The 21,877-nt window shown below is 35.0% G+C and overlaps 1 protein-coding gene across 3 annotated transcripts; it reads right to left on the bottom strand.

Moving 5' to 3' along the window:
• Positions 1-15,532: 15,532 nt before the first annotated feature.
• Positions 15,533-20,074, bottom strand: LOC134280353 (calpain-7-like). 3 transcript variants are annotated; one of them, XR_009994889.1, is made up of 5 exons: positions 19,964-20,074; positions 19,238-19,384; positions 18,325-18,492; positions 17,641-17,733; positions 15,533-16,239 (listed from the first exon to the last, which is right to left on the bottom strand). XR_009994889.1 is itself a non-coding variant. In XM_062762762.1 (5 exons), the coding sequence occupies exons 2-5, from the start codon at positions 19,245-19,247 to the stop codon at positions 16,098-16,100; spliced, it is 405 nt and encodes a 134-aa protein (XP_062618746.1). In that variant the 5' UTR covers positions 19,248-19,384; positions 19,964-20,046; the 3' UTR covers positions 15,533-16,097. The 3 variants fall into 3 exon arrangements, 2 of the variants coding, with proteins under 2 accessions (XP_062618746.1, XP_062618747.1); XM_062762762.1 differs by having other exon boundaries at positions 18,325-18,480; positions 19,234-19,384; positions 19,964-20,046; XM_062762763.1 differs by lacking the exon at positions 19,964-20,074 and having other exon boundaries at positions 18,325-18,480; positions 19,234-19,431.
• Between the last annotated feature and the right edge of the window lie 1,803 nt (positions 20,075-21,877).

The raw sequence follows: 21,877 nt of genomic DNA on the forward strand, positions 1-21,877 counted from the left end.
GGTAGGTCCGTACTTTCAGAATTTTCTGTCAAACTGATAATTTTTCAATTTGAATACATTGAACAAGTCTTAAACTTACTAAAACACCCATAAAAGACATGTCTTTGCAGGTTAATTTTCATACAACATGTCTCAGCGCACATACCTCTAAAAACTCAACAGCCAAAATTGAACATAAAAAAGTGTGATATCATATTTCTCTTAGTTATGCACCAAATCACATCAAATTTATGTTAAAACTTCTGAAGATCAAAAATGTCCATTTGCCAAGAGAATATTTGAAATCTTTACTGCAAAACATTAACAAATTGGTGTTGAATCTGTCCATGTCTTTCAGAAAAAAATCTCAAAATATCTTTATTTTTTATAATTCTCAAAATCCAAAATGTTAAGATGCCATTTTTTCTTTTAAAACTATTAAGAATTATATCTAATGTTAATAAAAACAGCTACTTTATTATGGTTGCCCAGAGAATTTTAACAAGACAGTCTTTTGAAGACGTATACCCCCATTTTTAAATATCAATTTTTTCAATTATTCAATGCAAAATTTTTAAAAAGTAAAAATTAAATGGATGATATAGGCTCTAAATCAATAAAGATAGATCTCAGGTAAGTTTGCATAAAAGAAGATTAAAAAGATTTAGGTCCATAAAAGCAATTAAGAATTCTGTTTCTGTGTATGTACTAAATGACATATAGATCTTATGGACAGAGTGCTAAGTGTTAATTTCCATAATAAATAATGTATATTAAATGCTTCATATGCACAATGACACTATAATAAACAAATATAATTATACTTGCTAAATCATTTTCAATCACCCAAAAAGATTTATAATTATATCAATAGAAAAGTAAAAATCAGAATTTTATATTGATGTGTAAAATTAGAACCGGATCCGTAAAAGTGTGGGCCTTCCTTAAACTGTACGTGTATAAAGAAAGATTTTTTAATGCAAATACAGGCTTAACAATAGCTGGAGGACGCACAAAGAAAACAAAATAAAAATTTGCAAGGTGCGCTGACCAAGAACCAATCATTACGAGGCTTACTGTGTGCTTTCGGAACGTGAAAAATTGGCTACCGAAGTTTTCAAGAGATATTGCTCCCTAGCACGTCGTTGATATGCGCTATATATATCGCGATCTCGCCGACACGAATTATGTCAGCGGAGTATCTTTGCAGAGGATAGACGTCTAGACGTGGAAAAAGTCTAAAAGAAGGGGGTACTAAACGTAATAAGGAAGACTTAAGAGACAACATCCAATGCAGGCGCGGATCTCTATGATTAGGCTATGATTTCTATTGCCATATTGCCTCAATTCTTTCACTTTAAACCCATATCACACATATTCATGTTCACCAGGGGGGGTCAGCGTTTTCCAGGGGGGGGGTCCAAGGTAACTTTTCTCTTGCTTTAGTATATACATTTTATAACCGTCGAAATTCCAGGGGGGGGACCCCCCCCCCCCCCCCCCCCTCTAGATCCGCGCATGCAATGCATCACCAAACCTATAGCTGCACAAGTGTAGCTCCCTGCTTAAAAATTTCGGACGGATAAAGATGAGAGCTACATTTACAATTACAAATGTACAAAGCGTTGTCAAAGCCCTAAATTACGCCGCCGCTTTTTTTTTTCGCTCTGACACTTCAGCTTTTGTGTCTTGTAGTTTGTGCTTTTTACGCTTCTACGATGGTATCTGATAATTAATCACATATTTCACTCATTTTATTGATACTTTATTTTCTTTACAACTGTTAGAATTAGCCTTCTATGGATTTGAAATATCGGCGTTATCATTTACAAACGGCTTTTAGAAATGAGAGCTAACCGAAAAGTGGTTACATGTAAATCAAAGTATCAATGTATAACTGAAGAAAAACTGAATTGAAATACTTGGACTGGACAGGATAAAATCTTCATAATGTTTTCCTACCCAACATCGATCATTACATGATTGATGTACATATTATTTATAGGAGCTACATGTATGTAGAACGAAAAAAGGCAGAACCCCAACCTACCCCCTCCACAACTAGGATTTTCAGAGTTGTGATTAGGTAAGAAAAGATAGTCGCCGCCCCCTCCGAAAGGAGGCGTTCTGTAAGGTTGAAATACTAATGAGTTAAAATTCAATGACTGAATGAATTATAGACAATTTAGTTCAAACAGCGAGAAAATTGCTTATCAATTTATCCATTTGTTTTCAACACCTACATAACTTTCGGATATAGTAGCTCTGAACAGACGTGTAAAGAAAAAACGATCTTACTTTGTATGAAGATAGTGACGTATTTATAAATCCTTTCTTCTTTTTATTTTTGCCAATTTTTTTGATTTTTTGATTGAGATGAAGATGTTTTTTTTCTCCCCGTAGTCGACCTATTGTATTTTTTTGGTCACGAATACGGGGATAGACGATTTAAGGGTGACTTCTAATGAACACAAGAACTAAAAGCTATGGTATTTATGTCACAGGTGGTGAAAAGAATATCAAAAGCGAAAAAAAGAAAAATAATTTCTGAAATTGCGATATATGCATCCCAATAAGATACATCTGGTATTTCCTGGAATAAAAACGAAATGTTTAGAAGAGAATTACTACCTAAGGTCTATTTTTCTTGCTTATTTTTTTCTGGCTCCTTTTTTATTCTTTGTTATTACTGTTACTTTGTCACAACTGGGGAGAACATGTTCGTTAATAATATTTATAAAAGAAATTGAAACGAAATAGCCAAATTTTAGAGAATTTTTTTTTTCAATTTTGGCCAATCCCGATCAAAATTAAACAGATCTCAATCATAATTGTACAATTTTTGGAAATAAATAACATTTCCCCAAGAACACTAGTCTGATTAAGTGTAATAAGGATTAAAACATTATTGGACTTGACAATCAAATAGATTTCTTCATCGTAAATACATGAAAGAGGCAAGAAATTAATATTTTATTCAGTTTGTGTTAATTTTGATCGGAATCGATTTAATTTTGATCGGGTAAGGTCCAAATATTTTTAAAAAACGATTTCTCTAAATTTCTTGATTTCGTTTCAATTTCTTTGAAAAATATGATTGAGAAACATGTTCTCCTCAGTTGTATGGAATGCCATATATACGACAGCCAACTGCTTACAGCCAACTGCTCACTGCCAACTGCTCACTGCTTACTGCCAACTGTCAGCTGCTTACTGCCAACTGCCACACATTTTTAAATAAATTCTCATATTTATATTGATATTTACGTAAATTTTCAAATAACCAGACGCGGATCCAGGCTTTTTTTCAGGAGGGGTCCACCCCAGTAAAAAAAGATCCAATCCAGAAATTTCTTCAGAAGTAAAAAAAAATAATCTCCTTTCTAAGATAAAATTATTTCGGGGGTGGTGTGTGTGTGTGTGTGTGTGGGGGGGGGGGGGTGTATGCTTCATATCTCCATGTATCTAGGGGGGGGGGGGGGCTGCAAGGTCATTTTTAGTCAGAAATTAATGGAAAATGTTAATTTATTTTCAAAACATCTTTCCTGTTTTTGATTTATAACACGACGATGTACATCCCCTCAAGAGACAAAAAAGCCTACGGAAAAACTGAAAACTAAAAAAGATTTGTTGTAGTTTTGCGGGCGAGATATTTTGAAAAATAAATTTTCCGTTAATTCTGTAAGTAATTTTTTAAAATCAAATTAAAGATTTATGTGTCTTTGTTTTAACAAATAAGTTATGTTTTACATGCACAGGTTTCTAGAGAGAGAGAGAGAGAGGGGTGTGTGTCTGGACCACCCCTTTTGGAATTTGTAAAGTTACATGTATTTAATGTATAAACTAAACCAACTTCAAGTGACCTTACCCCCCCCCCCCCCCCAAACGCGGATGCGTGTTAAGCTGGTATGAAAAATGTCATACAACACAAATATTTAATTGACGCAAACACAATTACAGTGATTGGTAAAGGCCCATAGAAAACACAGTAACAAGCATGAAAATACAGTAGATCTCGAACACAACTAGGATATATAAACAATTGGTGTAGCATTGAAATTATGTATTGTACTCATCAGATACTAACTACACACACACAATTCAGTACAATGTAGTTACTCATTTATAAATAAAATATTTTTTCTTATATCAGCTATTTTACATAAAAATGATGACAATGTTTTCAATCATTTGTATATCGATATATGAAGATATGAAGTATAGGAAGCCCCCCCCTCCCCTCCATCCCCAACCGAAAAAAAAGTTTAGGAAAGGAAATAACGGGGTTTTTTTTCTTGTCAAAAAAAATTCCGGGTTGGATTTTTATTTTTTTTACTCTTGACCCTCTTATAAAAAAATCCTGGATCCGCGTCTGTTTTTTGTTTGTTTGTTTGTTTGTTTTTTTTTTGAAAACTCACATAAATATCAATATAAATATGTAAAATTATTCAAATATATGTGGCAGTTGGCAGTAAGCAGCTGACAGTTGGCAGTGAGCAGTTGGCAGTAAGCAGTTGGCTGTCGTATATGGCATTCCATACAGTTGTGACTTATTATTTTGTGTTTTTAACCATAGGTTTAAAAATTATTCACAAAAACTGGGTTTTATTTTCATAAATAATTTTTTTTAATAAAAAAAATTAAAAAGTTCAAATATCCTCTCTTTAGATATTCATATGATGCATTCATTTTCCTCTAGATCGGATGAGTAGTTTACCAGAACACTAGCGGACAAAAAAGTACACAGAAAGAAGGAAAATTCAGAAGAAAGTAAAAACAATATGTTCCCAGTCTTTATTTGGGGAACATAAATATAGTTTCAAACTACATCTTGAGCATAAGTATCGATCCTTTGTGAAGTATACTGATTTCCCAGATTGAAGGCATTATCCGACAAGTTCGAGGTCAGGTAGAAATCATCCTTGTCTCTTCACCAATCGGGCCTCTTTAACAATTTTTTCCATTCCTCCGGTGAAATTTTATTTTCGAAGTAGTCACTACAAAAAGAAAGTGCGACTTGTTTTATTTCAAACCATTTCAAACCATTTCAGTGTGATACATAATAGTGAGCGTGTCATGACTCATAAATAATAGTCTGTATAGCATAACCCAGTGGAAGGAAGGCATTTCAGGAGAGAAGTTGCGATTCATGGTAGGGTAAGTGTGTCGAGGGATCTCCAGCGAAAAGAATCGGATAAAGGATCCATTGCAGGACATATAGCCATCATATTGAAGGTAGGAAAGGGCCCCCAAAGGAGAGTTTGACAAGTCATTATTGTGTCCCATCCTGAGAAGATGCGAACATATCCTCAACTGAGACTACGAAAGCCCAGAAAGCTCGTTCGAGATTCAAGGTTCGAAATACGAGATTCGAAAATCGAGATTCGAAATTCAAGTTTCGAGATTCAAGATCCAGATTAATCAATCAAAAGCTCCCAAAAGGCTCATTCGTACGAAAGCCCAGAAGGCTCATTCGAGATTCAAGTTTCGAAATACGAGATTCAAAATTCGTGATTCGAAATTCGAGTTTCGAAATTCGAGATCCTGATTAACCAATCAAAAGGCTCATTCGAGATTCGAAATATGAGATTCGAAATTCAAGATTTGAGTTTCGAGATTCAAGATCCAGATTAACTAATCAAAAGCGCCCAGAAGGCTCATTCGAGATTCAAGGTTCGAAATACGAGATTCAAAATTCGTGATTCGAAATTCGAGTTTCGAAATTCGAGATCCTGATTAACCAATCAAAAGGCTCATTCGAGGTTCGAAATATGAGATTCGAAATTCGAGTTTCGAGATTCAAAATCCAGATTAACCAATCAAATGCGGGTTCAACATTTGATTAGTCCCCGTTATTATGTTTAATCTATCAATAAATAGTTTTATATATTTATAACAAATGAGTCATTTGAATAAATTACAATGCAAGAAAGAGTGTTATATATATTAGAAGGAAAGTTAAGTTATCATTTGATTTTTGATCAGCAAGATATACTTCAATCTATATTATGACTTCTTAAATATTAAAGAGAATACATATATCAGGAATATATATATTTTGCATTGTCTACTTTATATAAAGGGTTGTTGACATAATAATAAAGCACAGGTACTTGTGGATAGGACCCGTACCCCCCCCCCCCCCCCCCACTATACACCCCTGGTCAAAACTTTTTTTTGGTCATGAATTATGTTTCTAGTACTTATTTACAACGCATTCCATATGAGAAATCCAAAAAATAACATAGACTTAACGATTTACTAAAAAAGTCATACATGTTCCCTGGTATTATAAAATAGAGAAGGTAAGTCACTTCGGGTTGTTAATTCGGACCTCTCTTGATTATCGGGCCTAAAATATCATATACCTACTACATGTCACCAAAATGTGTCATGATATCTTGTTTCGGTAGAGATTTTTGTCGTTAATCGTGCCATTTAATTGCCCAGACATTCCCCATTTATCCGAGTATTCAGCGTCAAACGTGAAAAATTTGGAAATGTCAAAGCAGAAATTACGGAAGTGATCCAAAAACGACACCTAGCGGGTAACTTTATAGTTCCGAGTGTCATAGAATGAAGGGAAAAGCCAGAGGACTACGAAAAAGTTCGGGAAAATTTTGATAAAAGTCGAAATCGATTCATTAGAATTTAAATTTTGCTGCAGATTTTCGAGATGAATTAGGATCGTCTTCAATATTCTTTTTAGAGGATTTATCACTGATACCATTTAGCGTATTAAAAATCGCATATAGACATTAAAATACATGTAACCCCACCCCCACCCCAATCTACAATAATTCCGATATCATGAAATTAATTATCTTATACAACGATTCTCACTTGCCAAAGAATTTAAGCATTTATGAATCGCTTCTTAAAAATAAATGAAAATCGGGAACTTTTCATTATTACATTCTCTCGTTTATTGTCCTAACTACAGCCTCGGAGTTTGTTTCTGGTCTTGACTGTGTAAATCTAGCTGCTTTGTTAAAGAAGCTTAACTTCTTTTTATTTATCTAACATGGCCGTAGGAATAATATTAGTATATTATATAATATGCTGTAGAGGTACTATATGCTTGTGCCCCTCAATAAAAACCAGTGACATTTTTTTTTGCTTGTTGGGGAATTTTTAGTTGATAGCATAGTGCCCTTACCAAAAATGTTTGGCTGTTCCCCATCCCCCAGTCCGAAATTGCTTCCTACGAGCCTGTCTAGGTATAAATTTAGAGACTTTTTAAAACATCTTTCGGTATGTCTTATCTAACAGTCATCGTTTAATATTGTCACTTGTAGTACATGTACGCAGGGATGTAGCAATAGGGGGGGGGGGGCAAGGGCTGCCACCAAATGTGGTATTGTTTGCAAAAAAATTGGAAGTAAAAGGGAGTTGGCCTTGGAAAAGGTTGGTCACCCCCCCCCCCCCCCCCGTAATAGGATTTTTGGTTTTGTGCATTTTCACCCTTATTTTTTGCTTGACAACTTTTACAGGCAAGTAAAAAAACATTTTTCTCTGGTTCCCCCCCCCCCCCCACTTTCAAAAAATGATGCTACATGCCTGCATGTACTAGATTTTGACTACTGAATATTGCATGGGATGTATTTGTACAATCATTCATAAAAACTTGCATTTTTATCTCTCAAAACGCCTTTCTCTACATTTGTAGTTTAATCAAAATAATTCTAACCTGTAATGACGTGCACTCCTTCCTATATATTAAATAATATAGCGACTTCAGAACTCACACAGAAAATGGAATAATGATTTTTTTTTTTTCTGTTTTGAATAAGCACATTTCTGGTTGTACTTATCTATTTAAACTAATGCATCAACAGAAATCCACCTTTAGGCATACACAGTCACTAGAAAATAAAAGTAGAGTTTGCCTAAACATATCCACGTAGAAAAGGGGTGTTACGTGTCATTTAATGTCTCTATGCGATTTTTAAACCACTATATTGTATCATTACGAATCCTCTGAAAAGAATATTGAAGACGACCCTAATTCATCTCTAAAATCTGCAGCAAAATTTAAATTCTAATGATTTTATCAAAATTTTCCCGAACTTTTTCGTAGTCCTCTGGCTTTTCCCTTCATTCTATGACACTCGGAACTCGAAAGTTACCCGCTAGGTGTCGTTTTTGGATCACTTCCGTAATTTCTGCTTTGACATTTCCAAATTTTTCACGTTTGACGCTGAATACTCGGATAAATGGGGAATGTCTGGGCAATTAAATGGCACGATTAACGACAAAAATCTCTACCGAAACAAGATATCATGACACATTTTGGTGACATGTAGTAGGTATGTGATATTTTAGGCCCGATAATCAAGAGAGGTCCGAATTAATAAACCGAAGTGACTTACCTTCTCTATTTTATGTAAAAAAGTTATAAATGAACTTTCCTTCTAATATATTTAACACTCTTTCTTGCATTGTAATTTATTCAAATGACTCATTTGTTATAAATATATTAAACGATTTATTGATAGATTCGACTTTGACTGATCAACTAGAACGGAGATGAGGAAGAATATTGCTATAAAGAGTATCTTATTTTTGTCACTTAAATGATATTCATGATTTGTATCTATTAAATTGCTATTATATTTTATTCAGGAGGTAAGATCGGTGCAGGAAGGAATCGCAGGATTATGCAAAGCAGTCTATTGAATTTTTTAGGGACGTACCGTATTTATGTTTTTCTACGGTAAAGTAATACACTTTAAAAATGTTGCTCAGATGAACCACACTTCGTTTTCTTTCTAGAACAATACTATCTAACCACGGCCAAAATGTAAGAATAATAACTTCTATCATAGAGACAAGGAGTTGACTAGGAAGCATGGCTTGAGATATGATTTTAAATCACAGTACTTTCTTTCACACACTTACAGTTCATGTGATACAAGCAAATTCAAAGAATTGTGGTCCCCCGCTTCCTGTGTCTTCGTGGGTGAGATGTTATTTTTTATGACATATTGTGTGTAATATGAACATCCTATGTCATTTATTTAGAAAGTAACATTGAAGTTGATTTTTTTTAAAAGATGAAAACCCTAATCCTGACCGTTAAAAAGTTATGGCCAAAATAAAAAGTTTTTTTTAAAAGTAGGTCAACTCCAAGGACAAGATCAAAGGGTCAAAGTTGTTGATATCCAATGAAAGGTGTTCTCACAAGGATTACCTATGTGAAGTATGAAAGCCCTCGCCCTTACTGTTCAAAAGTTATGGTCAAGGTTAAAGTTTTTTCATAAGTACGTAAATCTTTAAGGTCAAGGTCAAAAGGTCAAAGTTGATGATATCCAATGAAAGAACTTGCCACAAAGAATACATATGTGAAATATAAAAGACCAAGTATCAACCGTTCAAAAGTTGTGACCAAAGTTAAAGTTTTTTTTAAAAACGTAGTTAAAACTCCAATGTCAAGGTCAAAGGGCAAAGTTGTTGGTATCCAATAAAAGGTCTTTCAAAAGAATTACATATGTGAAGTACGAAAGCCCTAGCCCTCACAGTTCAAAAGTTATGGTCAAGGTTAAAGTTTTTCATAGGGATGTAAATCTCCAAGGTCAAGGTCAAAAGGTCAAGGTTGTTTGTATCCAATGAAATGTCTTGCCACAAGGAATACATATGTGAAATATAAAAGTCCTAGTATCCACTGTTTAAAAATTGTGACCAAGGTTAAAACGTTTTAACAGTAGTTAAATCTCCAAGGTCAAGGTCAAAGGGTAAAAGTTATTGGTATCCAATAAAAGGTCTTCTCACAAGGATTACATATGTGAAGTACGAAAGCCTTAGTTCTCACCGTTCAAAAGTTATGGTCAAGGTTAAAGTTTTTTCATAAGTACGTAAATCTCCAAAATCAAGGTCAAAAGGTCAAGGTTGTTGTTATCCAATGAAAGGTCTTGCCACAAACAATAAATATGTGAAATATGAATGTCCTAGTACCTACTATTCAAAAGTTATGGCCAAAGTAAAAGTTTGGAATTTTTGAGTAAAAGTGGGTTAAACTCCAAGGTCAAGGTCAAAAGGTCAAATTTGGTGGTACCCAAAGAAAGGTCTTGTCACAAGGAATACACATGTGAAATATGAAAGTCATAGCTCCACGAAATCAAAAGTTATGGGCAAGGTTAAAGTTTTTGTGACGGACAGACGGACAGACTGACAGACGGACAGACGAATGAGATTTAATGTCCCCTCGCTTTCGCGAAAGCGGGGGACAATAAATTACATTGGAATGCAAGTACATGTATTAATATATTTATAATAGATTCTAGGAACGCTTAACAATTCTGTAAAAAAAAATAAACTGTGAAATTTATCCTGAATTATAATGGGAATACTTTAATTTTGATTATTAGAGGGGGAGGGGCGGACAAACAGACATGTAAATGAGTTTCGTAAAAAAAGCCAGAAAAACGTCAGATTTTTCGGACTACGCGCAACTCAGTGACCTCTCTCTCTCTCTCTCTCTCTCTCTCTCTGTCAAAACCGAATATTGTGAGGAACTGGAATATTGGACGCATGGAATACATTGTGGAGAAAGTGCTTTCGTATTACTTTTTATGCCCCCGTAAACGAAGTTTCGGGGGCATATTGTTTTTGTTGTGTCCGTCTGTCTGTCTGTCTGTCGGTTTAAGTTATGTTAGATTAGATTTCGTTTTAAAATTATAACTATGTTATAAACTATTCGGAATGTTTGAAAACAAATACTGCACGGTCAGAAAGTGGCGAATTGTGGTTCATTGTAAATGTTCACGACAATTGTTTTATAACCTGAGGTGTTTTCAGTTTACCTCTTGTAACTCTTTTGTTTTGATAAATGTTCACTTACCGTTATTATCGCAGACAAGAAAAGATAATCGACTACCTATTCACTTGAAATTGAAACTCTTAAAAGTTTGATACATTTTGAATCCCTGTTATGTATAATGCCATGTATGTCAGCATCAAAAAAAGCAGAAGTTTAATGATATACTTGTAATCAAGGATACAAAACAAAAATCGGGAAATTTCTTTAACCGAAGTCCTACTAATTTCAGACGTATCCCTAAAATCAAATTTGGCATTTACATGTATGCTGTGCTTAGAGTGAAATTGGGATCAGTGATCACCCCACCTCACCCCCACCCCCCTCCCAACGAAAACTTAAAATTCTTAAATCAGCGTCAAATATAGATAATTATTTTCTTTAATGCATTATATGAATAAAAGAAACTTTAAACTTAAACATCGAAATTCAACCTTAAATAATTCTAAATATATGTACAAGAAAGTTAAGATATACTTAAGTCACCTCTACCGGCCGCCTATAGCTAAGTTTTGCTAAGATTGCCAAATCTAAGTCCGCTTCTAGTTACGGTCTTAAGTTTTAGATTGTACTTAAGTCCTACTTAAGCACGGTCTAAGACTTACGTAGCCTTTATGTTACGACCCCCAGGACATTAATACTTGACATATATATTGTTTGTGGAAAGACCTTTCATTTGATATCAACAACCTTGAACTTTTGACCTTGGATATTTTTGTACATTTGAAAAAACTTTAACTTTGGCTATAACATTTAAATAGAAAATGCTAGGACTAACATACTTAATATATATAATCCTTGTGAAAAGATGCTTCATAGAATACCAAGAACCTTGACCCTTTGACCTTGGAGTTTGACCTACTCTAAAAATACAACCTTGACCATAATTTTTGAAGGGTTAGGACTAGGGCTTTCATACTTCACAAATGTATTCCTTGTGATAAGAACTTTCATTTTATACCGAGAACCTTGACCCTTTGATTTTTACCCACATTTAGACAAAACATCCAAACTTTTACCTTGACCCTAATTTCATATTTAAAATATCAATTCTTATTGGCAAGACCTTTCATTTGAAATCAACATCAATTTTGACCTTGACCTTTGAGATTTTTGTTCTTACGAAAAACTTTAACCTTGGTCATAACTTGTGAACGGTAATGGCTAGGGCTTTTATATTTCAAATGTGTAGTCCATGTGACAAGACCTTTCATTGGATATCAAGAACCTTTGACCTTGGTGTTTTACCTTCTTTTTACAAACTTTAACCTAGCTTGGTCATAACGTTTGAACGGTTAGGGCCATATGTAATCTGTGAGACAAGGCTTTTCTTTAGAATCCAACAACCTTTACCCTTTGACCTTGACCTTGACCCCAGAGTCTGTCCTACTTTAAAAATGTTAACCATGGTCATAACCCTTGAATAGGTGATGCTAGTGTTTTATATTTCACATTTGTATTTCTTGTGAAAAGGGCCTTACTTTAGGTACCAACATATTTGATCTGCATTTGAGAAAGCTTAACCTTCGCTATATTGCCATACGGGGGCATCAGTGTTTCACAAACAAATCTTGTTTTTATTGAAGTAAAAGGCAATTTTTATGGAAAATAACTGTCTTAGGCTTTCCTTTCTCATCCTAAAAATTACCTATCTATCGTCTTAATACTGTCCTCTACAAAAATTTGAATTTTTCAATTAAAATTTGTTGTCTTATACAAATTTTAATTAAAAAATTTAATGTTTTGTAGAGGACAGTAATCACAGTCCGCAATCAAAAATTATCACTCATATTTATTGGGAAGGTAATCAGAACTCCCCCAGTTTTACTTTTGAATTAATCAATTAAATATCACTCTTGATTAGGGTATTGATGTTTATGAACATAAGCGTCGGAACAGGGGAGGGGGGGGGGGGTAGCTCTTTTTTTTTCAAAGATAGACATTTTCTATGCATTGAAAATTACTGTTTACCTTTTTTGTTGGTTTAGCCCCCTTTCAACTAGCCCCTCTATACTTTCAATTTGCTTCCGGCGCCTACGATGAACATTTTACTCCTTATCCTCTACGTATTCGTGGATACAATTTTACATAGACATACATGCCATTTTGGTGCATTTTCATTTGTGCAAGGTAGAACCTATGTCGGAAAGTAGTTGCTTATCAATCAGTTAAAAGCTCACAATATCGTGTTTCCTTAAGAGTTTTTAAATGTAGTGCAGCCTGTGAAACTTGGAATGGTAATTACATACTGCGACTACACATTTTCAGTTATTTTTAGGGGTTAAGTGGAAAGACTGGACAGACTTGTTGTAAACTGGTCAGCAGTGGTTATGGGTGTTAATTAATTGTCCTGTACCAAATGTAAGTTTTGATTTTCAGTAAATGTCACTATTGTAGCATAGATATATTATTTTTCTTTTATTGTTTTATTTTAGATTATTCATGTTATTCTGTAGATTTAGTTTAAATGTAGCATTCTACTGCATTGGTCACTTAGATAGATTTATTGGAGGTTTGACCCAGACTGTGGACAGGTCATGGGGAGCTAGCGGTAATTGAGTAAGGAGGAGAAAGTTAGGCGATTATAATCAGTGGGAGGAGAGTGTTAGTGATTAATTACGTCTAGACTAAGATAAATGGATCGAGGGGAGTCAAGTGGAGAAAGAGGAGTCAATAGAGAATATAAACGGAATAATTAAATAATTAGTGAGATTTTGATATAGAAGTAGCGATAGAATTAGATTCAGTTTCAGTTTATTTATTTCTTTAAGCCAACTGGCCCATCAGAGTTATACAACAAACATGATAATAACAAAAAGAAAAAAAACATACAGAGAGAGTGAACCACAGGAGTCTGAAGTTTTTATCGTCAAAAAAAAAAAAAAAAAAAAAAATCGGGAAAAAATTTTTCCTACCCTTAACTAAAAAAACCCCAGGATGGCAACGTGTTTTGGGGGGACCCACCTAAACAAATAGATCTGGGCTTGGCCAGAAAAATCTCGCGACTAATTCAGTTTCCGGAGCGTTTTTGTTATTTATTCAATGTGAAAAATTCAATCTGCTTGACGACTACGGGCCGTTCCTAGCCCTTTTTCCACTTTGACAGCTCATCCTGGACTCCATGCCACTAAACCGGAAGAGAATCTCGCAGTGTATATTGTGACGTTTATAAAAACTTGTTCAAATGAAATAAAATAAATAATTGTTCAACGTAATTTTATTCAGTTATTTTAAATATATTTAACAGAACTTTAAAAAAATATTCTTTTTCTTACTTGTACAACGATGTGTACCAGGGACAGATAATTCAGTTTTTACAAGCGCCAAATTTAAATCACTGAAAAGCCATGTCGACAAAGAGCCAAACAGTTAGACTAAGCGCCATTATAAAGCATTATTTTGTTTGAAAAATATATCTTTTCATTGATCACGTATGGTAACATAAAATTGTACATGAAGTTTTACATGCATTTTTTTGGTTCTTTTTCTTCAATTAGTCATTTATTCACCTCGGAGTTCACTTCCGGTTTAGTGGCATGGCGTCCAGGATGAGCTGTCAAACTGGAAAAAAGGCCATGAACAGCCCGTAGTCGTCAAGCAGATTTGATTTCTTAACTTGAATAAATAGCACAAACACTCCAGATACTGAATTAGTTGCGAGATTTTTCCGACCAAGCCCAGATCTTTTTGTTTAGGTGGGTCCCCCCAAAACACGTTGCCATCCTGGGGTTTTTTTAGTTAAGGGTAGGAAAATTTTTTTCCGGATTTTTTTTTTTTTTTTGACGATAAAAACTTCAGACTCCTGTGAGTGAACGTAAAGAACACATACATGGGAATAATTCTATACATCAATTTTATTTTTTCTTTTCGTCCTCGAATTCTATGAGTTAAGGAAATGCGTGAAGCATATTCCAAGGGAAGAGTGGGTTTTTTCATTTGGCGCCAAATGTCACAGGTGGTGACAAGTCATGCCTCAACTAAGATTCAAACCCAGGGTCTCTGGCGTACCGTAAAAGTGCTCTAACCACTGTGCTATTGAGACCCAATATATATAATTACCGACTTTCATGCACCTGTGCACCAGGTGACACTTACAAAGCATAATTTTTCCTCAAAACCTTACACTATTTCACCATTTTGGATTTCTCAAGCAGAAGTAGTGATGATAAACTGTAAAACTTCTTACAACATTTATTATTGAAAAAATAAATACAATGTACAATTTAATATTTATCACTATTTATTTAAGAGATCAAAATAACATTAGTACAGCTGTACTGCTGTACAATATGTTGATAACACAAAGGAAACTGTAAAGAGGAATATTTAGGTTTGTAACAAAAACCCTGTTTATCCACCACAAACATCAAATTTTAAATAGGAGTGTACCTCATGTACAATTTAATTCCAACCCTATCCACTAATCACTTATACATGTATAAAAGAGTCAACACATATATTGCTCTCTCTCTGTTTCAGGCAAACTGATAACAAACAAGAATAATATATGTCAAGTATAAAAATCATAGCCCTTACCGTTCAAAAATTATGGTCAAGGTTATAGTTTTTTCATAAGTACGTAAATTTCCAAGGTCAAGGTCAAAAGGTCAAAGTTGTTGATATCCAATGAAAGGTCTTGTCACAAAGAATAATTATGTGAAATATGAAAGTCCTAGTACAATGTACCTAACATTCAAAAGTTAAAGTTTGGAATTTTTTAGTAAAAGTTGATCAAACTCCAAGGTCAAGGTCAAAAGGTCAAATTTTTGTGGTACCCAAAGAAAGGTCTTGTCACAAAGAATACACTTGTGAAATATGAAAATCATAGCTCCACTAAATCAAAAGTTATGGGCAAGGTTAAAGTTTTTGTGACGGACGGACAGACTGACGGACAGACGAATGAGATTTAATGTCCCCTTACTTTCACGAAAGCGGGGGACAACAAATGATGCATAACTGAAATCCTAGTTTCCCCCATGTCATGAAGACTGCTGAATACAGCCTGCTCATTCACATTAGTTCTACCGTACAGTGTATCTACTAAATATAACACACAATGACAAGAGTCCTCTGAGTTGGAGGCTATTGATATCCATCCATTTTATAAAGTACAAATTCACACTTGTTCAACTAGATATCCCCCATCTCTTTTTCTCACATTAGTTCTACTGTATGTGTGCAACAGTTAAAGGACTAGAGCTGCTGATGTCCCTCCATTAATGTTGGTTCTACTGTATCTGGGTGACAGTTAAAGGACTAGAGCTGCTGATGTCCCCCATCCTATTTTCTCACATTGGTTCTACTATATCTGTGCTACTGTTACAGGGCTAGAGCTGCTGATGTCTAAGAAGAACGGTCCCTCCTGGCCGGGTAGGAAGGTACTGGGCATGATGTTATAGATCCCTCCAGAGATTCTGTCTAACTGTAGAACACAGTAACCATTCCTGTCAACAGAAATTGTATAACATTATCATAGATCCCTCCAGAGATTGTATAACATTATCATAGATCCCTCCCAAGATTGTAAAACATTATCATAGATCCCTCCCAAGATTGTATAACATTATCATAGATCCCTCCCAAGATTGTATAACATTATCATAGATCCCTCCCAAGATTGTATAACATTATCATAGATCCCTCCCAAGATTGTATAACATTAACATAAATCCCTCCAGAGATTGTATAACAATATCATAGATCCCTCCAGAGATTGTATAACAATATCATAGATCCCTCTAGAGATTGTATAACAATATCATAGATCCCTCCAGAGATTGTATAACAATATCATAGATCCCTCCAGAGATTGTATAACATTATCATAGATCCCTCCTGAGATTGTATAACATTATCATAGATCCCTCCTGAGATTGTATAACATTATCATAGATCCCTCCAGAGATTGTATAACATTATCATAGATCCCTCCCAAGATTGTAAAACATTATCATAGATCCCTCCCAAGATTGTATAACATTATCATAGATCCCTCCCAAGATTGTATAACATTATCATAGATCCCTCCCAAGATTGTATAACATTATCATAGATCCCTCCCAAGATTGTATAACATTATCATAGATCCCTCCAGAGATTCTCTCAAACTGTATAATACAGTAACCTTTCCTGTAAACAGAGATTGTATAACATCATCAGAAAGCCATATGCTGTGAGCTGACCTCAGAATATTATGGCTTACAATGATGATATTTTTAAAACATGATTATGACCTTCCCATTTAATGAACCAATTTCTTAATGGTATCAAACCCAAACTATTTTCACAGAGTATACAAAAGATTTCATACAGCCCAATCAAACTATGCTGAAAAAGTTCATGACTATTCCTTCTACAGAAAATATGTTATCACATACATGACGGATCAATCTTACTACCCCTCCAGTAAGCCAGTGGGCTGTTTCTTGAGAGGTTTATTTTGTCACATTTACTTGAATTATCTTAAAGCAATATGAGCTGCATTTTTGAGAATTTTATTTTGCTGGTAAAATGTGTTATTATGATTAATTTGTAAGTAATGTAAGCCCTTGTGATCAATAAAACCAAAATAAAGTTTTAAAATGTTTTGGAAGAAATATTTCTGTACAGCTGAATATACAGTATTATATAAGAAATCATTATTGTACAGGACGACAATAATTCAATGTTGCTTCAATCAATGCGTATAAAAAGTTCTTTCATAGCAAATATGAACAACAGAAGTTTATAAATGTTCTATTTTTCTGTCATTGAAATAGTTAATTACATATTTGCAACATTTTTTTTCCGATGTCAAACATGCAGCTCATATTGCTTTAAGCTTGGCTTGGTCTTGGTAAGTTTACCTGTAATCTCCTGAACTGGTTCTCTTGAATTGGCCTGGTGCCCCGGGCACATTTTCGGACACACACATCACCTCAAAACCAACACTGTACTGTCTGAAAGTAATCCAATCGTACATTGTCAATGGCAGTTCTACTATAATTTATCTACCTGCTAGAATAAGATTATGTAGATAAAGAACAGTATTCAATATCAAGGTCCATAAAAGTGCCATGGAGGAGAAAGGAATATTTTATGTAAGGAAGTTATACCATGGTATCAATGGGAATTCTAGTCAGCTTTATACGAGATCGTACTAACTTATGACTTAGAGGGTCAAAGAAATACAGTGTATGTCTCTCTGATCAATTAATTTTTTAGGATCATACTGTATCTATTTTAGACTTACCGGTAGTTATTTCCAAGAGTACTGTTTGTCTGATGATCAAGTTATCAATAAGTTATCTTTTAAGTAATCAGTTGTCTGTCAAGTTAACTAGTTATTAGTGAGGGTACATACAGATCGTGATCATTTGTGTTTGTGTTTATCTGGATCTAACACAATGTGATTACTTACTGATCTTAGATCTAACACAGTGTGATTACTTACAGATCTGGATCTAACACAGTGTGATTACTTACAGATCTGGATCTAACACAGTGTGATTACTTACTGATCTTAGATCTAACACAGTGTGATTACTTACAGATCTGGATCGGGATCGTTTATGTTTCTGTTTGCGTTTCTTTCTCTTGGCGTGGTGGTGACTACAGGTGTCCTCCAGCAAGGCCTGGTACTCCTTAAAAAGTAGGATCCGCTCCGACTCCAGCGTGATCGCCTCAAACACCAACTCTCTCTCAAGCTTGTCTTTAATCTGAAACCAAAAACGCAGTGTTAACTATCACATCTCAAAATCTCAGTGTTAACTGTCACATCTCAAAATCTCAGTGTTAACTGTCACATCTCAAAATGTCATATCTCAAAATCTCAGTGTTAACTGTCACATCTCAAAATGTCATATCTCAAAATCTCAGTGTTAACTGTCACATCTCAAAATGTCATATCTCAAAATCTCAGTGTTAACTGTCACATCTCAAAATGTCAGTGTTAACTGTCACATCTCAAAATCTCAGTGTTAACGTCACATCTCAAAATCTGTCAACATTCTGCATTTCATTATTTTTGTTATCTGCCTTAAGTTTCAATCTAAAGTTTTAAGATTTTCTTTTTCTCTAAAAATTAAAATGCTAAGTTATGGTATCTTCCTTAAAAATAAAACAGAAAAGTGCAAAGAATTCCAGTATTTGACCCTAAGGGTAGGGTGGTGTAATTTCAACCCCCACTCCTAAAACTTCCCCTGGCTTTTCTATACTTTCTATAATATTTCCTCATTCCATCATTTATTTTAAACATTAATATTTTTACAATATTAAGTTAATTACTTAGTACCTGAATTCAGCCAATCAGATAACGCCTACCTATTTAATCCTTGAATCTACATTGTGCCACAAATAAAGCCATGTGCACGTCCTGGGATATGGTACTCTCATTCCTATACTCATATTGTTACCTACCTTGGAATTAGTCAATTTAGTAATTTTTAAAGACTTTACACTTACCCGAGTACATGAATGAAATTTGAGTCCTGCAACCTCAGCGTCTTGGATACTGTGACCTTCTGAACTGATGACACCCTACTGCGGCCAACCGTGTTAGACTGAGTGAATGACTTTCAGACTTGTGATCATATTTGGATTTATGGGTGACTGTAATGAATAAAATATTGATAAATTGCCATGATTCTGCTGTTTATTGAAAATAAAATGAGAAAATATCACAAATGAGTCAATTTTTTCATAAGGGTGGATTCCACCCAGAATTTGAAAATAGCTGCAGAATTTAATGCAAATCTAGCAAATAAGTCAAAATTTCAAGATTTCAAATAGACTAATTAGCAAAACTTTTTGATGATAATGAAGAGTTATTCATTAATGTTTCTAGTATACTACATGATCCTTATCTGGTCCTTCCTGCTGATTAAGTATGTGCGAAAAGTTTCACCTCCCCTCTATCTAATGTAATTTGGAGATATAGCAGGTGCCCCCCATCTTCTTTGTTTATAATTAACATAGGCTAGAGAAAACCCCAAATTTTGATAACACATAACAGTTCAGTCTCTGAAGCCTTAAACAGCACTGACCATTTATCATTTTTTTGGGAATTTGAAGTTTAAACAAGGAGAATTAAAACCATGCCAAAGTTCAAAAAGGGTCATAACTATGGTTTCAAACCTCAAAATGTGCCCCATAATAAGAGAATGAAAATTAATGATGTGAAAATTTTACCTGCACGGTACAACAGACTGTCCCAGCAATTGCATCAGATGGTTTCGGAAACTCCTATAGCTGCGGAAGGACAGGAAATGCTCGTGCAGCCCATGTGCCACCATCTCCTTAGGCTGAGGAGACTGAAAGTTGAAAGCCATCCAAAGTGCCTAAATACAAATGAATCAGAACAGTAAGTAAAATTTTGTATAAAACATTTATAATTGAGCAATAGTTCATAAAAATTCTAACAAATCAAGTCTTGCTTACCTTTTACATGAGGCCAAAAGAAAAAATACTCTTGTTTCCTGTCCCCTGACCAAAAACATAGGTAATCAAAGATTACGAAGCTCATCTCGACGAATGTTATCAGTTTAAGTAATGCAAATCTCACATCATATTTTCTTAATATTTAGTATTCATCCCAACAACAATATTCTTGCAAGTTGTGTTTAACCCCTTACATGGCATATACACATTTCTACGCGTGTAGCGTGAAAAACATGTATAGTGTAAATAAATATTCATAACTGTTAATACTGCAGATATCAAGGACTTCAAATTCATCCAAAACTTTAACCTGGCCTCTTGTATGGAAAATATAGGTCAGATCCAGCATCTGAAGCAAGTCTGATAGTGTCCATCCTTAGCTGCATCATCCCTGCAAGTTTGGTTTAGCTAGGGCTTATAGTTACTTAGGAATGAAAATGTAGGTCAGATTCAGCATCCGAAGCAAGTCTGGTAGTGTCCATCCCTAGATACATCATCCATGCAAGTTTGGTTTAGCTAGGGCTTATAGTTACTTAGGAATGAAAATGTAGGTCAGATTCAGCATCAGAAGCAAGTCTGGTAGTGTCCATCCCTAGATTCAATATCCATGCAAGTTTGGTTTAGCTAGGGCTTATAGTTACTTAGGAATGAAAATGTAGGTCAGATCCAGCATCCGAAGCAAGTCTGGTAGTGTCCATCCCTAGATACATCATCCATGCAAGTTTGGTTAAGCTAGGGCTTATAGTTACTTAGGAATGAAAATGTAGGTCAGATCCAGTATCCGAAGCAAGTCTGGTAGTGTCCATCCCTAGATACATCATCCATGCAAGTTTGGTTTAGCTAGGGCTTATAGTTACTTAGGAATGAAAATGTAGGTCAGATTCAGCATCCGAAGCAAGTCTGGTAGTGTCCATCTCTAGATACATCATCCATGCAAGTTTGGTTTAGCTAGGGCTTATAGTTACTTGGGAATGAAAATGTAGGTCAGATTCAGCATCCGAAGCAAGTCTGGTAGTGTCCATCCCTAGATACATCATCCATGCAAGTTTGGTTCAGGTAGGGCTTATAGTTACTTGGGAATGAAAATGTAGGTGAGATCCAGCATCCTAAGCAATTCTGGTAGTGTCCATCTCTAGATGCATCATCCAAGCAAGTTTGGTCAAAATAGGGCTTATAATTCCTGTGGAATGGACCTGCTCCAAAAACTTTAACCTGGTCACTCATCTGGAAAATGTAGGTCAGATCCAGCATCCGAAGCAAGTCTGGTAGTGTACATCCCTAAATGCATCATCCAAGCAAGTTTGGTTTAGCTAGGGCTTATAGTTACTTAGGAATGGACCTGCTCCAAAAACTTTAACCTGCTCTAAAAACTTTAACCTGGTCACTCATCTAGAAAATGTAGGTCAGATCCAACATCCAAAGCAAGTCTGGTAGTGTACATCCCTAGATGCATCATCCATGCAAGTTTGGTTCAGGTAGGGCTTATAGTTACTTGGGAATGGACTTGCTCCTAAAACTTTAACCTGGGACGCCGATGCTAATGCCGACACCGACGCCGACGCCAATGCCGGGGGTATAGCATAAGCTCATCTCGACTTCGTCGAGGTGAGCTAAAAATTAGGGTAGGTAGGTACGGAAAAAATTTTATTTTGAGAAAAAATTTTA

Source organism: Saccostrea cucullata, unplaced genomic scaffold, assembly GCF_032062105.1.
Source record: "Saccostrea cucullata isolate Sc308-1 unplaced genomic scaffold, CSIRO_AGI_Scuc_v1 ctg1228, whole genome shotgun sequence".
NCBI lineage: Eukaryota > Metazoa > Mollusca > Bivalvia > Ostreida > Ostreidae > Saccostrea > Saccostrea cuccullata.